We start from the raw sequence: 16,549 nt of genomic DNA on the forward strand, positions 1-16,549 counted from the left end.
AACGGCTCACAGACACCAAACAGAGAAGAGTGATGGCACACGCAGCACTAAACATTGTATTGTTTGAGGGCAGTCGCTGTCAGTCACACTGTTGTGTTTAACAGAGAACGTGGCCGGTAAAGAGATCTGGCTGCTTTTATAGTTATATCAGAAAATTCCAGTTTCATAATTCAGAAAAATACCAGAGAGCAGAGTCCCTTTTTTCCCCTTGTGGATTCTATGATTGTGAAATGAATGAATGTTTTGAGTACGGTCTGTCACTATTTTTTGTTTGTAGAGTTTTACTAGTTGGCACTGTTGTGGGTACACAGTGAGAAAACCATGGAATCCATTGCTTAGTTCTCTTTACATCTCTTGGATTGAAGTTCTGTAAAATTAATATTTGTGATGGAATACCAGAAGTAGCAGATATTAACAGTAGGTGGTCTATGAATGCAAGCTGCACACACTCATTTTCTGGTGGTATTTTTTATTAAACTTATGGTGATCAAAACACATCTGAGTCTCTGGAGGACTGAAGTATGAAGCGATAATAACTGCTTCAAACTCAATAGAATTATAATAGATTTTCACTTTGTCGGCTTAGATTTGCTTTTCTGATTTGAAATTCATTTTCACATTGAGCTGTCTGAGACACTGCACACATATAGTGTGTATGTAGACTAACAAAACATATCAACTGTTATATTGTACATGCATGAAGGTAGAGGTAAGGATGTTTACTCCCTGTTTTTCGGTGTGTCCATATACTGAGTTGGATCAGAAACCTCCAGTTTGGCAACATTGTCAATGCCAGAGTGCAGAGTGCCTTCTCCACCTGACCATTCTGTGATTGTGAAATTATGGAAATATTTCAGAAACCTTGACAAATCAAACCATGGATTAAAGATGTGGGCTTTATCTGAACGTGTATAATTACACATATTGAGGAAAATAAGCGCACAAACTGGTCATGGATAAAAGCTGTATATTAACATTTTTGTAGAGTATCTTTGTTAATTTAGTGTGAACAAAATATTTGAGTTAACAAACTTTAAAAATATATTCATTTTTTAACAAACAACATTAATAAACACATTGAAAACACACAAAGAAAGATAGAAGACAAGATCCTTCACTAGTCCCTCCTTACAAGTTGGCTACACTATGCTGCTTAGTGTATATGCATATATAAAAAATACACATGGACATACGTATACTGTAAATATGAACATACATACTTACAATTTTAGACAAAGTTTGACAACTTTCTGCCTTTATTGTTAATCAAATACAATCAATAAAAAGGTCTGCCTCTTGTACTTTAGCTGGATATATGTTCTGTACATATTCAGGGTTTATACTGAAACAGTATTCAAATGTGCTTATACTTTGTTTAGCATACTGCAAGTTCTTGGTTGTTAAAGTCTGGAGATTAGTGCCATATAACTATTTCAAACTGAATGAGATATGTAAGGTAAAATGTGCTTTTCAAATTTGAATCTCTTCATTCCTTATACCTACAGGGAGACACGTCTCTGAATATAACCGACTTTCCTGTAAGAGAGCTGTGGCACACACAAACAAACTGCTGAAATCACAATGCACTGTTGGTTTATTATTTACACCAGTACTTTATCTGCTGTGACATGTCAAAATGTCCTACATGGAAATTTCTTGAAAACTGAAATTTTTTATTAAGATAAACTAAACAAGAAGACTGGTATGCTTATTACCGGCACTTTGCTTGCTATACAGTATTATCTGCTTAAATGTGACCCCTCACAAAGAGTGGTGTATTGAAAAGATTACCTTCCCAGATTTAATTTCATAAGAAAATGAAATTATTAGTAAGTTCAGATGAAGCCAATTCACTATAAGGGAAATACTTGAATTTTTCTGTGGTGGTTGCATTAGGCATATTTTAATGTTTTATTATTATATCAAACTCATAGGATGGTGTGGAGATAAGAAAATGGTCTTCACATGTGTTTGTAATCAAGTGAATTTATTTGATGATATCTCATTAAGAAAGCCTTATTTTCCCATTTATTTAAGAATTTAAAGTTGGTTATTGTAGCTCCCATAGATACGCATGGAGGGGATGAACTGATTGTGGCTTAACAAGCAGTTCATCTATCTTTCTGTAAACATGAAACATAATACTGTATGATAAAGACACATTCACTGTTGTACTGCAGGAAGGTTTTTATGATTATTCATGAAATCTCACATTCACTTTTTACCATCTGCCCTAAAGCAGTAACAGACACTGTATAAGACATACATGTTATTGACACTGTGAACAGATATCATGTACCAAAGTCTCCTAAGCCTTTGGATCCTCTGTTTTCTCCTCAGTGTCTAAAGCTGCTGCGGCAGGATTTGCTTTGGACAAAGCTCCTTGGTAGGATCCATCACAAAAGGTGTCGGCATATTCAGACACTCCACCTGAGCTCTGAACTCCTTCAACTCATTCTGGTCCACCTCCCTCCTTTTGCTGAACAGGCACACCTCCACTGTCTTATGTTTTGGTGTATCCATGACGAGCTTAAGAATCATACAGTCTGAACAGGACGTATTGAAGAGGGTCCCATTGTAGGTAGACATCTGCCCAATCTGTAAGTTAGGGCCTTCTATTGAGATGTTACTGGAAAAAGAGGTGCACCAGAAACCATAACGATTGGATTGGGTGGATGTTGAGTTGTAGAAATCAATTCTTATACTGTCGGTTGGTATTACAGGATGTTCAGGTTTAACGATTTTCAGATTGCTTGCAACCATAGCCCATGTGCCCTCGTAGTGACGAGGATCCGCTTGATCCAAAGGCTGGACGTCTTTACAGTCAAGAGGAGCTGAATGGCTCAGGGACATCAAGCAGAGGAGAGTGATGGCGCACACAGCAGACATGTCTCTTCTTGTCAAAATCATACCTGTACAGCTGGACTGTGGCACTGCAGCAACTGCCTGAAAGTACTCCCAGTATAGATTGTTGTCTGGTTTTATAGCTGCATCAGGAAAAAATGGTTGAGAGCAGCAGAGTCTAACTGTGTTCTCTGTGACAGGACAATTAGAATTATTTGATTTATAGTTTTCTAACTCTTTTCAAATGTAATTTTTGAGTTCACTGTAACTCAGATATTGTAAATAGCAACCAATCACCTAAACTGTTTCAATGTACGACATCAATGGGTGCTTGTTTGTTGAAATCACTATAAAACCTAATCCACTGCAGGTGTGCGGGTAGCTCAGTTCTTAGAGCGCACACCCATATATAAAGGTTTACTCCTTGACGCAGCGGCTGTGGGTTTGACTCTGAGCTACGGCCCTTTGCTGAATGTCGTTCCCCCCCGTCTCCCCTTTCATGTCTTCAGCTGTCCTGTCAAAATAAAGGTCTAAAATGCCACAAAAAATAATCTTAAAAAAAATAATGCACTGTTACTGTATCAAGGATGTGTCTACCTTAACTCACTTGCACTGAGATTTTAAACTAAGGTTCATGCTGACAATTGTATGGGAAAGTTCCAGTTCAATCCCGGTCACTGTTTGTTTATTGGCATCCCCATGCAAAGGACAATTTCTAGGAATGTTTTTTTTTTTTTTTTGGTGGAATAATTCAGTGAATGTGGGAGGTTATTATGCCTTCGCCAACTCAACAGCCAAAACACTAGTATCATCTTTGCAACAGTACACACAATCTTCCCCTTTAGATTCATTGCTTTTATGCTTGGAATTAGACACAATGGATCTACAAATGTATCATCTGTGAATACAGGCAGCAACATCTGGTTCTTTTTTTTTTCTCATAGTTTGTTGCAAATTGTATTATGAAGAACTTAAAAAAAAAAAAACTTTAAATTTACAGTATATATGAAAAAGGTAGTGGCTCCTCATGCAATGGTTCTCTGAAAAATCCAATTGCTGTTGGGCAGGACCCCCTGTGAGCTCTCAGCTCAGCAGGACTTATTTTCAGAGTTACAGAGCCCATTGCTACATCCTTTGTTGCAATGGCTTTGGTTTGGTCCTTGAGATGGCTGTGCTGTTAGCCATGCAACTACTACAAGGGCAGGTGGAGCCACTGCTGGGACCTCAAGCGGCTCTGACACTTGCGTAAGTGGAGGATTTATGAGAAATGCAGAATGTCTCCTAGATACGTCCTGTTAGTTCTCTTCTTCCCTTCAGGGGGACATTTACCACAACTAAAGCTGCATGGATAGATACATACCAGTTGTCAGAGGGTAACTGCAGACTCCCACTCCTCTGACAGAGGGAATTACAAATAAATAACATTATGAAATGAATGGTTAAACATTATCCAGTGTGTTAGTTTTTGTATGAAGCAATGTTGTTTTGGGACAAATTCACTGTTTGAAGAACAGATGCTGGATGAACATCAATTACATTAAGCAATGTATCACAAATGTCAGTTTAATCATTAAACCATTAATCAATCATGTCAAAGCTGACATCTCAGACACTCTCAAGTCCACGTTTTTGTATACAGTTAATACAGCCATACACAGAGCTACGTCAGGAGCTCTGGGACCCCTCTTTCAAAAGCACATCTGATAAAAATATCAAATGCATACTTTCAGGCATTTTAAAATAATTTCTCTTTTAAATCTAACAACATCCCACAAAATATTCACTGTGGTTAATAAACAAAGGCCATTTCATACATCAGTCTGTGTATTGTCAAAACGTGTATTACAGAGTGAATAAAATGTTCAGGCCCTATACTTGGATTAAAAGTATTTTAACAAAAGTCCAAAATCAAAAATTAATTCAGCGTTATAGTCATTCAATTAGAAGAATATCCTCTCTGAACCTTTCCAGATCTTTGGATGTTGAATCTCATATTAAGATTATGAATATTACCCAATGAATTATACATGTAGATACAACAGTTTAAAATAATACATCTTTAATATGTGGGTTTTATGATCCTATGTAGATTGGCTGGCTCATCTGCTAACCAGGAAAATTAAATCAAACTCAAACAATGTTTAAAAAAAAAAATGTTTTTGTCCACATTGTGTGAAAAAAGAATTTCAAAGTGTAGTTATGGGTATAGAGCTCCTTAAGGCACTTAAAACACCAATAAGTCCAGTCCATGCCCCCCCCCCACCCTGTCTTCATGTTGGAGTCGAGAGCCCACTTCCTTTGGAGTATCCAAATTTAAGAGTGGGATTCAGGATGAATACAAGGAATGAGGACAGAAAGTAGGGGAGGAAAATTAAGTCACTTGAAGACAGAAAAAGGATGGGTGCATAAAACAAAGAGACGAGGGAAGGAGTGTCTCATGAATTGAAGAGCAGAGGGACAGAGTAAAAAGGGAGAGTGGATATGAATGTACAGAGAGGGCATTTACATGACAGAGCAGCACTGGCAGGTTTTGTGTTTGGGTGCCTGGGTCTCCTCTCCCTGGCTAGCCCTGGTCGGGCTGTGTGTCTCTGTGCTGGCAGCTGCTGCTGGCTTTGCTTGGGTGTCGGGGGCTTTGGCCTGTGACAGAAGGGGTTCCCTCTCCTCGGGCCTTGCCTCTGTCCTCTGGATCTCCTTGGGATCGGCCAGGGGCACCTCCTGGAACTGGCCGGGCATGGGGGCAGGGTCTTGGGCTTTTAATGCTGCCTCAGCTTCAGCCTCAGCCTCTAGTTCGAGGGTGAGAGTAGAGGGTTGCACCTTAGAGTAGACTGGCACCAAAACCACTGCAGTGCCATCTGGAGCATTGGCTGGGGACTGCACCTGCACAGAGGCTGGGTCTTCCCATTGTCTGTGCTGTCCTTCAGTTTTCGTCTCTCGATCTCCATTTTCGTTTGTCTTCGCACCACGCTGCACGTCTCCATCTCCAGTTGCTGGTGGTGCCTCCGCAATGCGTTCAGTTGCCTCACTCTTCTCTGGTTGTGTGAAAGTTTCTGGAGCGGCTTCTGTTTCTACTACCTCCTCCACAGCCTCCCCTCCATCTTGGCCTCCTTCTGGATTCGGCAGAGGGGTTTCCTCTGACTGCATGGTCTCCTGCTGATCTTCCTGTGGTGCAAGATCCTTCGGCACATCATCCCCGTCATCTGTGATGATGACACATTCTGCTCTCATCACCACGGTCCCTTCTTCCTCCTCCCCATTAATCTTGGCATTTAGAACCCGACCAGGCTCTGCCTCAGAAACACCCAGGGGGGGCGCCTTGTGGGGGGCCCCCCCGGGGGGGGGCGGGGGGGGGGGGGGTTTTTTTGGGGGGGTGATTTTTTTTTTTTTTTTTTTTTTGTGGTGGTGGGGTGGTTGTGGGGTCTGCTTCCAAGTCTCCTCCGCCATTGGTAAGGACAGCTGCGGTTTCATCCAGTCGTGCGCTTTGGTTTGTCTTTACTTTATCTTCAGTTGTTTTTGGAAAAAAATAAAAAATAAAAATCACTGTGAGTAAAGGAGGATATATATGTGCAATTGCATTCATTATAAAATGTAGTGCTGTTCATACATTTAAATGTTGAGTGAATTTGCAATCAACCTGCCTCGCCGTCATTTACACTTATTATTAGCTTTAATTGTAGGTAGTCGACGCACTGTAACTTGATTGACATTATGAAAATGATTGAAATATGTCAGTGCTCAATACAGCTACTTTATGTATTGTAATGCAGTTAAAAAGGTTCTGCCAGCGATGAATCTTAATGCAATAACACAGAAAAGTCATTCCCCTCTGCTCGAATATAAAAAGCAGAAGCTAATAAAAGGGTAGCACGGTTTTAAATCCAGGCCATAAAGTGTCTAATAATGAACAAAGGCTTCTATTTGTTACAGAGCAGAATGTAATAACTTAATGTAAGTGGATATTTATTGTACTACAAGAGCAGTCTAAAGTTATAAATGCTAGATGATTTAAATACAAACGGATGGCTCAATTTCCTTTTCAGAACTCTCCTGTCCACCTCAGCAGCTGAGTAGCTGTCCACGTACAATCTGCCCTCTAAGAATGCAAGTTATGCACTTGAGTGCCTATTAGCATACATTTATATGCACAATCTCATTCAACATGGGTAATTATTCATCAAAGCATGTATGAACTTTTTGTGAAGTAATAGGTATGCCTGCGCCACTCCTGTCTTTATAATGCAAATTTCTTAAGGTCAGTTTATACAATGCATACAGACATATATTTCTATTAGGGATTTATGGTCTTTAAGGGGTTGTGGTAAGATGGTGATTAGAAAGGAACTAAGAGGAAGAATGAAAAGGATGAGATGTTAACATCAATAAGAATACAGACGTTACTTAATGTGTGCAAGATTCTCTTCAGGTTAACTGGGGGTTTGCATTCCACACACGAGCTTTATGAGAATATCGTTGCGTATGTCTGTGTGCATCTTATGACACATGAGTCAACGCCTCACCCACCCAAACCTATTGCATTGTTGTCTCCGTTCTGCACAACCATTTCTGAGGAAGAAAAGAAAAATGTGTATTTATTGCAGGTAGCAGTGTTTTTCAGTCAGACATGCAGTATAGAAATCATGAAGTACTACACGAAGGAGCACGGGTTTCCCTGAAAAGGACACCATTAAGTCTACTGTACCTTTAAATTAAAATAGTCAAACTAAGATGTAACTGTATCATGAGGTCTACACTGAAGACAGAATTACATTAATGTGGCTTAATCAACACACCTGTGCTTCTTTGGAGAACTTCTCTTGTCATGATATCGATGCACAGGTGCAACATTAAAAGCTGACAAAATCCTAACTAAGAACGTGCGTCTTTTTTTTTTTTTTTTTAGGTGGTATATAAGTTACTTTCATCATTGCAAGCAAAGAGAGAACAATGGGAAGCAGTCAAAGCATTAAACAAATGAAATCTACTCTATTTTTAAATAGTTTAGCCAGCTGTGTTTTTTTTTGCTGCCTCCAGCTTCTTTTGAAACAAAATGTGTCTTCTGGCTGTGGCAACAACAACAACAACAACAACACACCTTCGATGTTCTGTGTGTGTGTGTGTGTGTGTGTCGCGTTAGGTCACGGCAGTTTACTGCGGCACCGCTATGATGACCAGCCATGCAGAGGCGGTACTAAAATCTGCAATGGAAAACGGACGCACAGTGCGTCCAGTTGAGCAGGTACCATGTAATGGAAAACGCCATTAGAAGCGCAGCTGTGGTGGTAGCCAGAAAAGCAGTGGCGCTCAGATCGACGACAGCAAGGCTTCGTTCTGCACTCTTGTCTTACACTGAGCTTGTCAAATTGCTTGAAAATGTTCATGTTAACTCATACAGTGTGTAATTTACACCGGTGTATTGCTTTCTCTGGTAAAAAGCTAATGGAAATGAAATTTTAACATTTCTCTGTACCAAAAGGTTCATCTGATCTCACTTACCTGCTCCAGCCTCTGCCACTTTCACTGCCTCCTGTTGGGTAAGAGGGACAGTTGAGGGATTTAATTTACTGTGATTCAAAATGGTGAAACTGTTTGTATTGTGTTGCCTGAACATCTAGTGTATTTTGAAGGGAATATAAAAAGACAAACAAAACAATGAAATGCAAATACTGGCACATCCACATCACAGAAGCTTTAAGGAAACAGACACAATGCAGAATATTTTTCCTCATCTCATCTAAATACATTTCTATCCTACACTCTTAACAGCACAGACTGTACTAAAATAGTTAATGTGTCCACTGTGATAGTGATGAGTTTAGATTTTAAATGACCATGACATGCGGCTTGGTCACAAGGGGGAGTGATTGAGTTGAAAAGCCTGACCTGCCCTCTGAAAAGATGACCCCTTTCCACAGTTTGGTGTGGCATGCACTTAACTACATCAGATCTGTTTATACATAACTAGTGGTCATGTAAATGTGTGTACTTTTTACAGTTCAAATCTAGCTTTTCCTGAACATATCATCACATCCCTAATCTTATCAGAAAGCATTAGGCAAACAAGGTGATAAAAAAATAAAAAATAAAAATATCTGTTTGAGTTGCCAGATATTAGCTGTCACTCACTCGCAGTCTGCCCACTAAACCAAAGCTTTGCTGGCAGGGCCTGTTTACAGTGATGTATTTTCACACCGAGGATAAGGTCATACATTCTCCTCCATCACAGGCTGGTAAAGCTAATAAAAAATAGGATCCCCTGTTTAGGTCTCCAGTTAATGTGAGCTAAACTCAAACAGACAAGATTAAGATGAATATATGACAACGATGAAAAACTTCACTAAATAGACCCTGTAGTGGACGGCAGGAGAGGAGGGACAACTCTTATGTTCTACTATAAAGAGGTGAAGTAAACATACTTGCGCTTGGCCTGAGTCGAAACAATAATTCCAGAGTGGATTAATTGCTGAATAGTTTATGTAACAGGGCTGCTTACATTCACAAAGTTCCTGCTTTTGAACAAGAGGTGCTACATCAAAGGTACATTAAGAGAGGAAATTAATTATTCATGGCAAAAAGCCATAGACAGAAGTCGTGGGAAATTTTCTGCGTAATGGAAGATGATGGAGCAAGCTTGTTCAACACATATTCCAAACCCCTTTGTGTCCAAAAAAATGATGGCTGATTTTGTGTGTGTGTGTGTGTGTGTGTGCATGTGCGTTCCTCACCGTTTGGCCATGCTTCATCTGTTCCTTCAGCTTCTCTTCCTCCTCCTCCAACTGCTGACTCTCTGACTGCAACCTGAGATATATACATACACACAAAAACAAACATCAAATCTATACTAAAAAATGCACTCTTAGTTTGTTTTAATGTGATGCTTAAATATGATTATAGTCTTATTTTAGGATCTAACTAACACTACAGCAGGCACATGTTTAGATTCCCCTAGAGGCCATGTGCAGTGTGTGTGAGGAGTCTTCTTGGAAAGACAAGCAGAGCCTCGGACCTTTGCAATAATAAGATTGGGATCTTGGAGTGTAGACCTCAGGGACTAGACAACATTGTCCACTGCAATAAAGAAAAGTCTAGCCCTGTCTGGCAAGTGTGCAGGTAGGATCACCCTCTCACTCTCTGCCTGCATTCAGTGGAGTACTGGCAGAATTAAAATTCTACTTTGCCAAGGCATACATATACATAATGTACAACAACAACAACAACAACAACAACAATTAGAAGAAAACAAAAATAGAAAAGGGAATGCTGCAACTATCAATTATACATGTTTCAACTATTCAAATACAACAAAAATGTGTCAGTATTCTCCAGCTCTGTCAGCTCACAAAGTGTGTTCACACACACCCCCACACACACCCCCACACACACACACACACACACAGTACTTGTCAATGCGCTTTTCATTCTCCTGGGCGCCCCAAAGAGGGGAGCGGGGGCTCTGGGAGTCCGGGGAGGTTGGGGACAAGGGAGCTCCCTCCATCAGCCACTGGTCCCTCAGAGACTTCCTCTGGAGTAAGAAAGAGGAGGTGAGGAAGATGAACATGATGTTGAGTTATACAAGCAAATTGTAATTCATACTCTGAGGTGATATAAATTTGTTGAGGTTCACAGATTTAGCTATACAATTCTGTTTTACCACAGTAGCTATACCTCTAATATCTCTGGTTGTATCAGAACATTGTGAGCAGCAGCAAATCAATGAGCAAAAGGGCTTATTGGCAATATCGGATTTTTATGTTATTGTCATCACTGTGATGGACTTTTTTAATTTGGTGCTTAATTTGCTGGATAAGCCAAAACAGACAGACCAGGTTGGTGATTTTATTCACAAACTGTTGAATCAAATGAATTTTCTGAAAACCTATTATATCAAGATATACGTATCAATATCAAGGTATAAAAGCATCCCGATTTTGATTTTACCAGAATATCCTCCATTATTCTGCCATGCACTTGACTAGGATTTATTTAATTTAATAAAATCTGTGAATGTAAAAACCTCTTCAGTTATTATCCTAATTTTCCAGAGTACACCAGCACCATTTCCAACACTGGATATATCTATTTAAGGGTTAATGCTCGACGAGGTGGCGAGGCGTGCTGCGCGAAGGACGGTTGCCTCCGCCGAAGTCCATTAATACGCGACAATGGACACCTCGAAGGGCATTAACCCGCTTAAACCATGGTCACTTGCCAAATAACATTTTTAATATACATTATTTTATATTTAAATTAGTTTTACACTCGAAATCTAAAGTTTTTACAAACAATAAATATGTTTCCCTGGTTATGGTTACGCCTGACGGTTTGACTAATACCTGGAACAATCGTTCTTATGCAATGCAAACGTTGTTCACTCCTCCAGGAAATAGGAAGGACCTCGATACAACGGAAGATAATTAGCTAGTCCACTCAGCTAGCTAAGAGCCAGAAAGCTAACGCTATGCTAGCGAGATCCAAAGTCAATAACATTGTGTAGCTACAGTTGGCAATCAGTAAAAATAATTTGACAGTGTGTTGAACAACAAGACAAGCAAGCTAGCTAGCTATCCAGCCATGTCATTGTCCCCAAAACAATATAACGACTTTTACGAACAATTTAATCCGCGATGTGTAGCTACCGTTACTGTCGGCCGCAGCCTGAAGTAGCGACAGGGATGTGAGATAACGTCAGTTCTCTATGGTCAGTTCAGGCAGTATAACTTACTTCTTGCAGCTTGTGTGTTAGCGCCATCCTGTGGTGTTCAGAGGACGAGTTGGAAATAACAGATCCACAAGATAGCGCATTCATTTTGAACAATAAACAGTCAGTTTCACCGAAACTCCTTTAGTAGCTGGGTGTCCTACATCACTTTTTTTATGAACACCCTGCAGCCAATCAGAATCGAGTATTCACCCAGACCATGGTATAAAAGCTAATACGGCCGATATCAGGCTGTCGATTTACAGATCAAGCTCTAGCTAGCTACTTACTTACTTACAAATCAGAAACAAAGTATTACCTCAAGCTATCAACAGTAAATTAACATTAACCAAACTACAATGTTGAAGCAATGGCCAGCTAACGCTAGCTTAGTAAGTATGATATGGCTAGCCTGGTATAAGCACTTAGCTAGCTAGTTGAACAGAAAAACTCCTTTAACATCTAGAATTACATAGCTAGCTAGCTACACTTGAAACAACCGTCATAGAGAAGCTGTAATACATGGATTACCTACAAGTAATGGTCCAAAAAGCGTATTTTTTCAGTAGATAGCTAAAAGATGCCTGTCAATATTTGCTTGTTCACAGAGTGGTAGATGAAGCCAACAATCTCAGTGTAACTCCCAACTGCTATACAACTGTGCCAGTACTTCTCTTAATACATCTATGGTTGCTACTAGCAACAGAATGTTCAACTGAAACTAACTGCTGGTGGCAAAATGGTGAGAAGAAGAGAGAGGCTGTGTCCATTATCACTCCTGATTTGTTAACTAGCTATGTGTATGCTTCGTGTTGGGGTCCTGCATCACCCTGTCGGGGTCACTATAATGAGAGCCTTGCTCTACATTACATCCCGCTTATTACAATAGTTAGCCTACAATGTAAGCTAATTGTCCCTACGGCTGAAGTTACTGCGTAGACTGTAAATATGTAGCGATAGGCACTTTATTTACCCTCCACCATATTATTTGAGTGTCCAAAGTGTAAAATAAATGCATTTATTGTCCTCAAGAAAATACACAATAAAATGAAAAAAGTAGTTCCCATACCATGACAACACCACTGTGTCCAAAGTTCATACCACATACTAACTATTTACACTATGTACTGTATAGCTACTAATCTTTATACTGTAGTACCGTTTTTGCAGTTATTATACAACAAGTCAACATTTATACAAGTCAACAATTCACGTTATCAATCCAACATCTGCCCCTGCCATTAAATTAAAAGGATAAATCTAAATGTTTTTCCAGCTTTATATCTGCTGCTTAAATAAGCTGGTCTTTAATTGTTTTTGTACATGGGTCATTTTGGGAAAATCATGTATATCAGCAGCAAACTCAAAAATCAAGTTTTTTGTATGAACTGTGACTGTTTTGAATATATATTTATTATATATTATAATTGTCACTTTTCTAATGTAAACTCACTACGTAAACTGCTTAGAATTTGTACGTAGTATGGAATAAGGACACAGCTTGCTGTTTACTTACAAAGCCAAAATGCAATTTGCTGCATAGATACAAAAATTACAGTAATGCCACATTACACTTATTGTTACAATGTAAAAATGATGATGACTCAAAAATGTAAATCTCAATTACTCACTATAGAGTAAAATACAGGCCGTTTATTTTGTGAGGAATAGGAAATGATGATTATCCAACAAGGAAAGCGTTGGAAAGTTATTTGTCCTTCAACAAAAGTTGGACATATTTCATGCTATATCAAGAAATCAAAACAAACGTGGTCGTATACTACTGCACAATCAGAAAGAGAACCCTGGTGATGAAAGTGACATGAAAATTATGTTATGATGATAGGGTTTACAGTGCCATTTGTCAGGCTTTGCAAACCAAGCCTGCCATGATTTACTCCACAAATTACATTGCTATTTGCATAACTTCTTCACAGACAAATAAATTCCACTTTTAAAGATGATCTGCTAAAATGAATGGAAACTATTCAATGGTTGCACAAGGGAAGATATTAAACACTTCATTAACATAGTTGTAAGCAGGACACCGTCAAGGAGACACATTTTTCACTCAAACATAATAAACTATTTGTGTTCCTCTGTATGTCAGGACTAATAACCGGGGCTGCAGGGTCATTTAGTAGGTATGACAGCCGTGTTGACCTTGGTTCAACAGCTAAATTCTTGCCAGCTCTAGAAACGCTGGTCTTCAACTGACCCTGACAAGTGGAAATAAGTTTGTCTGCAGTGAACTTTTACTGTAGTAAATCTAATCTATAAAATTACCAAGATTATCATTCTTATTATAATAAGTGGCTATATGCAATAAAATCCAGTACAAAGTACTCACAGCAGCTATACTTTCTCTTACTGTGTAAAGCCAGGTGGTGTCTCTAAGCTTCTCATTACTATGGAGGTGAAAACTGAAAAATCGGAAAACCCATACTCCCCTCCAGCCTATGGCCCAATGTTTCCAATATCTGGCAAGTGTTAGCCAGTAGCTACCTACTTTATAAGCGTCACAAAACCATCTCTGTGTTTTTTTCCTGCAGTGCAGAACAAGTCCTGCTCTGTTCCCCTCCCTGCGCCATTGGCTGACTGGACACAGCCCTCTCTAAACTTCCGTGCAGGTCAGGAGCTGTGTATAAGCTGCTGCTCCCACCTATCACATCCTTACATCTACCCTGGGGTTAGAGGCAATGTCAAAGCTAATGAATGTTCTGAAAGCTATGATGATATCATGGAGCAAGCCTCGACATAATGGTTTAAAATGAAGCCTCTTGCAAAATGATTATATAGATGCAAGTCATGTTTGGAGCACAATGCACAAACACACAAATAAGGTCAGCATATGCTAAATATTCTCCTGCATGACCACACCGGCACACACATGCATACCCGCTTGCACACAAACACACGCTGCACAGATTTCACACAATTTGAGGAATGTGCCCCAGGCCAGCGAGGCAGTGCAACAGTGGAGTAGGAAGTGGGAATGGTAGTCTGGAAATGATGTGAAAACAATAGAGCAGCTCTGTGACATGCAGAGTGTGTAAACACTCACATGAAAACTGATTTCAGCAAAGGAAGGCTTGCCTCTAACCTTGCTAGACACGAGCAGAATCAGGAAGTGTGGATGGTTGTATTGTGTATGTATGGGTGTGTGTGTGTGTGTGTGTGTGTGTGTGTGTGTGTGTGTGTGCAAAACATATTTTGGGGCTATCCTGCTATCAAACTGAAATGAGTCTCCAGAGGATTTTGGCTGAGTGAAATTAAGACTGCATGTGTGCGTTTGTGAACTAATGAGACGGGTTAGATCATCCTGTGTATGTGTGTCAGACCTTGAGCTGCTGTAGTCTGAGCTTCTCATCCTCCATGTCTCTCCTGGCTCTGTCCTGCTCCTCCTGCAGCCGACGCTTCTCCTGACGGAGGAAACGAAGGATGGTAGGAGAGAAATTGCAAAAAAAGAGAATGAACATATTGATAGTTTAGGTAGAGAGGGAGTGAGAGCAAGGGGAGTACAATGTTTTTCAAATGAAGAGAAATATGGAGAAACTCAGCAGATCAGCAGTCATATACATATAAACAAACTGTTATGTAAATTAATGAACAGAAACAAAGAAAGGGAAGGGACGGCAGTGAATAAAACGTCACTGGGAAAGAGTAAAATGGGGACACCTGGTCAACCATCTGTCACAAGGACACCGTCACCATAGACATCAGGTATACTCTATATCCCATAATGCTCAGAGCAGCTGTCCCCATGGCAACCTGGTGTTGTTTTCGTGGGACCAGGGACACCCTGGCTCACCACATTGAACACTCAATATATTATTTAGGAGTTACGGACAGATCAGAGAACTAACTGTCTTTATCCTCTCCTTCTCTGTGTAGTCAAATCTGAAGTAGAAAGTAGTAGATACCTCACTTGATGATGATTTCACTTTTTTTGTTTTTTTAGCAAGAGACTTACCAGGATATCATGTAGAAATGGTTATATGTTAAAAATGTAGTGAACAAATTCCATTAAAATGAAGGTTATACTAAAACTTAAACTTTTTAAACAGTTTTAACAGACAGTTGAGCGTCTTTTCTGTGCTGTATTATCAGTGGCTTTAATGGAATGTAAAAGACACAAGCCATTGCTCTATGAAGTGAATTTTACTTTCATAAATCTCCATTAAATTCTCATGTTATTTTTCGCATTCTGAGCAGCTTGCCGAAAAAGCACAGACCAGAACTGAGACTGAAACAAAGACTGAGCAACCTGCCTACCCCAGGCCAATGGTGAACCATCACACCACTAGGTTGGTACTATGTTTCGCAGCTGAAATATGACTTTAACGCTATTGCATGTTTTTGATTAAATTATGCATTTCTTCAGATTTCAATGCAAGAAATCATGGAAGTTGAGGATTTCAATCGATAAGCTAATAAGTAATTTCTGTTGGGGTTAATCAGCTACTCCACACACAACTTTCACATTCAAACTAATCTTATTTTCTAACAATTTTGTCTATACAGATTTGTCTATACACGGATAAATGTGTGTGGACTCACAGCAATGGCCTTCAGTCGCTGATTGTACTTCTCCGTCTCATCCATCCCGGCACCTGTGACGCAACAAGACAGGGTTGAAGGTTAGAGGTCAGAGGTTAAACAAATATGAGTACAAGAATCGGATCCATTTATTCCCAGGCCATTATTTCAGATACACCCTCTGCAATTCTCATAAAACCCCATTTAACACTTTCTTATGTTGAGATATTCATTCAGAGTGTGTGAAAAAGAGAATCAAACAGCCTTTCTCCTGGAGTCCCACCTGTGCTACATCAGACGATCTAGAGGCAGCTGATTAGTGGGGACACAAGATCAGACACAGCACTTCAGCCTTTGCAATTTGTGAAGCATGCAATTGGACAAGCATCATGGCAGTACGTGCCTTCGTGAATCATGACCCACAATCCTCCACACCATTCCCACTCTTACCAAAACCTTTTCCCCCACACCCCC

At 39.8% G+C, this 16,549-nt stretch overlaps 1 protein-coding gene across 1 annotated transcript in view; it reads right to left on the bottom strand.

Annotated features, from left to right (window-relative positions):
• Nucleotides 1–4,386: 4,386 nt before the first annotated feature.
• The window catches only part of palm3 (paralemmin 3), a 38,166-nt gene continuing 26,003 nt past the window's right edge, over nucleotides 4,387–16,549 (bottom strand). Inside the window, exons 2-9 of the mRNA XM_039794043.1 lie at nucleotides 16,097–16,149; nucleotides 14,878–14,958; nucleotides 10,239–10,360; nucleotides 9,564–9,636; nucleotides 8,335–8,365; nucleotides 7,363–7,404; nucleotides 6,192–6,342; nucleotides 4,387–6,157 (exon numbers count right to left, since the gene is read on the bottom strand). Of these exons, the coding sequence (XP_039649977.1) occupies nucleotides 5,347–6,157; nucleotides 6,192–6,342; nucleotides 7,363–7,404; nucleotides 8,335–8,365; nucleotides 9,564–9,636; nucleotides 10,239–10,360; nucleotides 14,878–14,958; nucleotides 16,097–16,141 (1,356 nt within the window). The 5' untranslated portion in view covers nucleotides 16,142–16,149 and the 3' untranslated portion in view covers nucleotides 4,387–5,346. The remainder of the gene's footprint in view (nucleotides 6,158–6,191; nucleotides 6,343–7,362; nucleotides 7,405–8,334; nucleotides 8,366–9,563; nucleotides 9,637–10,238; nucleotides 10,361–14,877; nucleotides 14,959–16,096; nucleotides 16,150–16,549) is intronic.

Source organism: Perca fluviatilis, chromosome 1 (assembly GCF_010015445.1).
Source record: "Perca fluviatilis chromosome 1, GENO_Pfluv_1.0, whole genome shotgun sequence".
In the NCBI taxonomy this organism is placed as follows: Eukaryota; Metazoa; Chordata; class Actinopteri; order Perciformes; family Percidae; genus Perca; species Perca fluviatilis.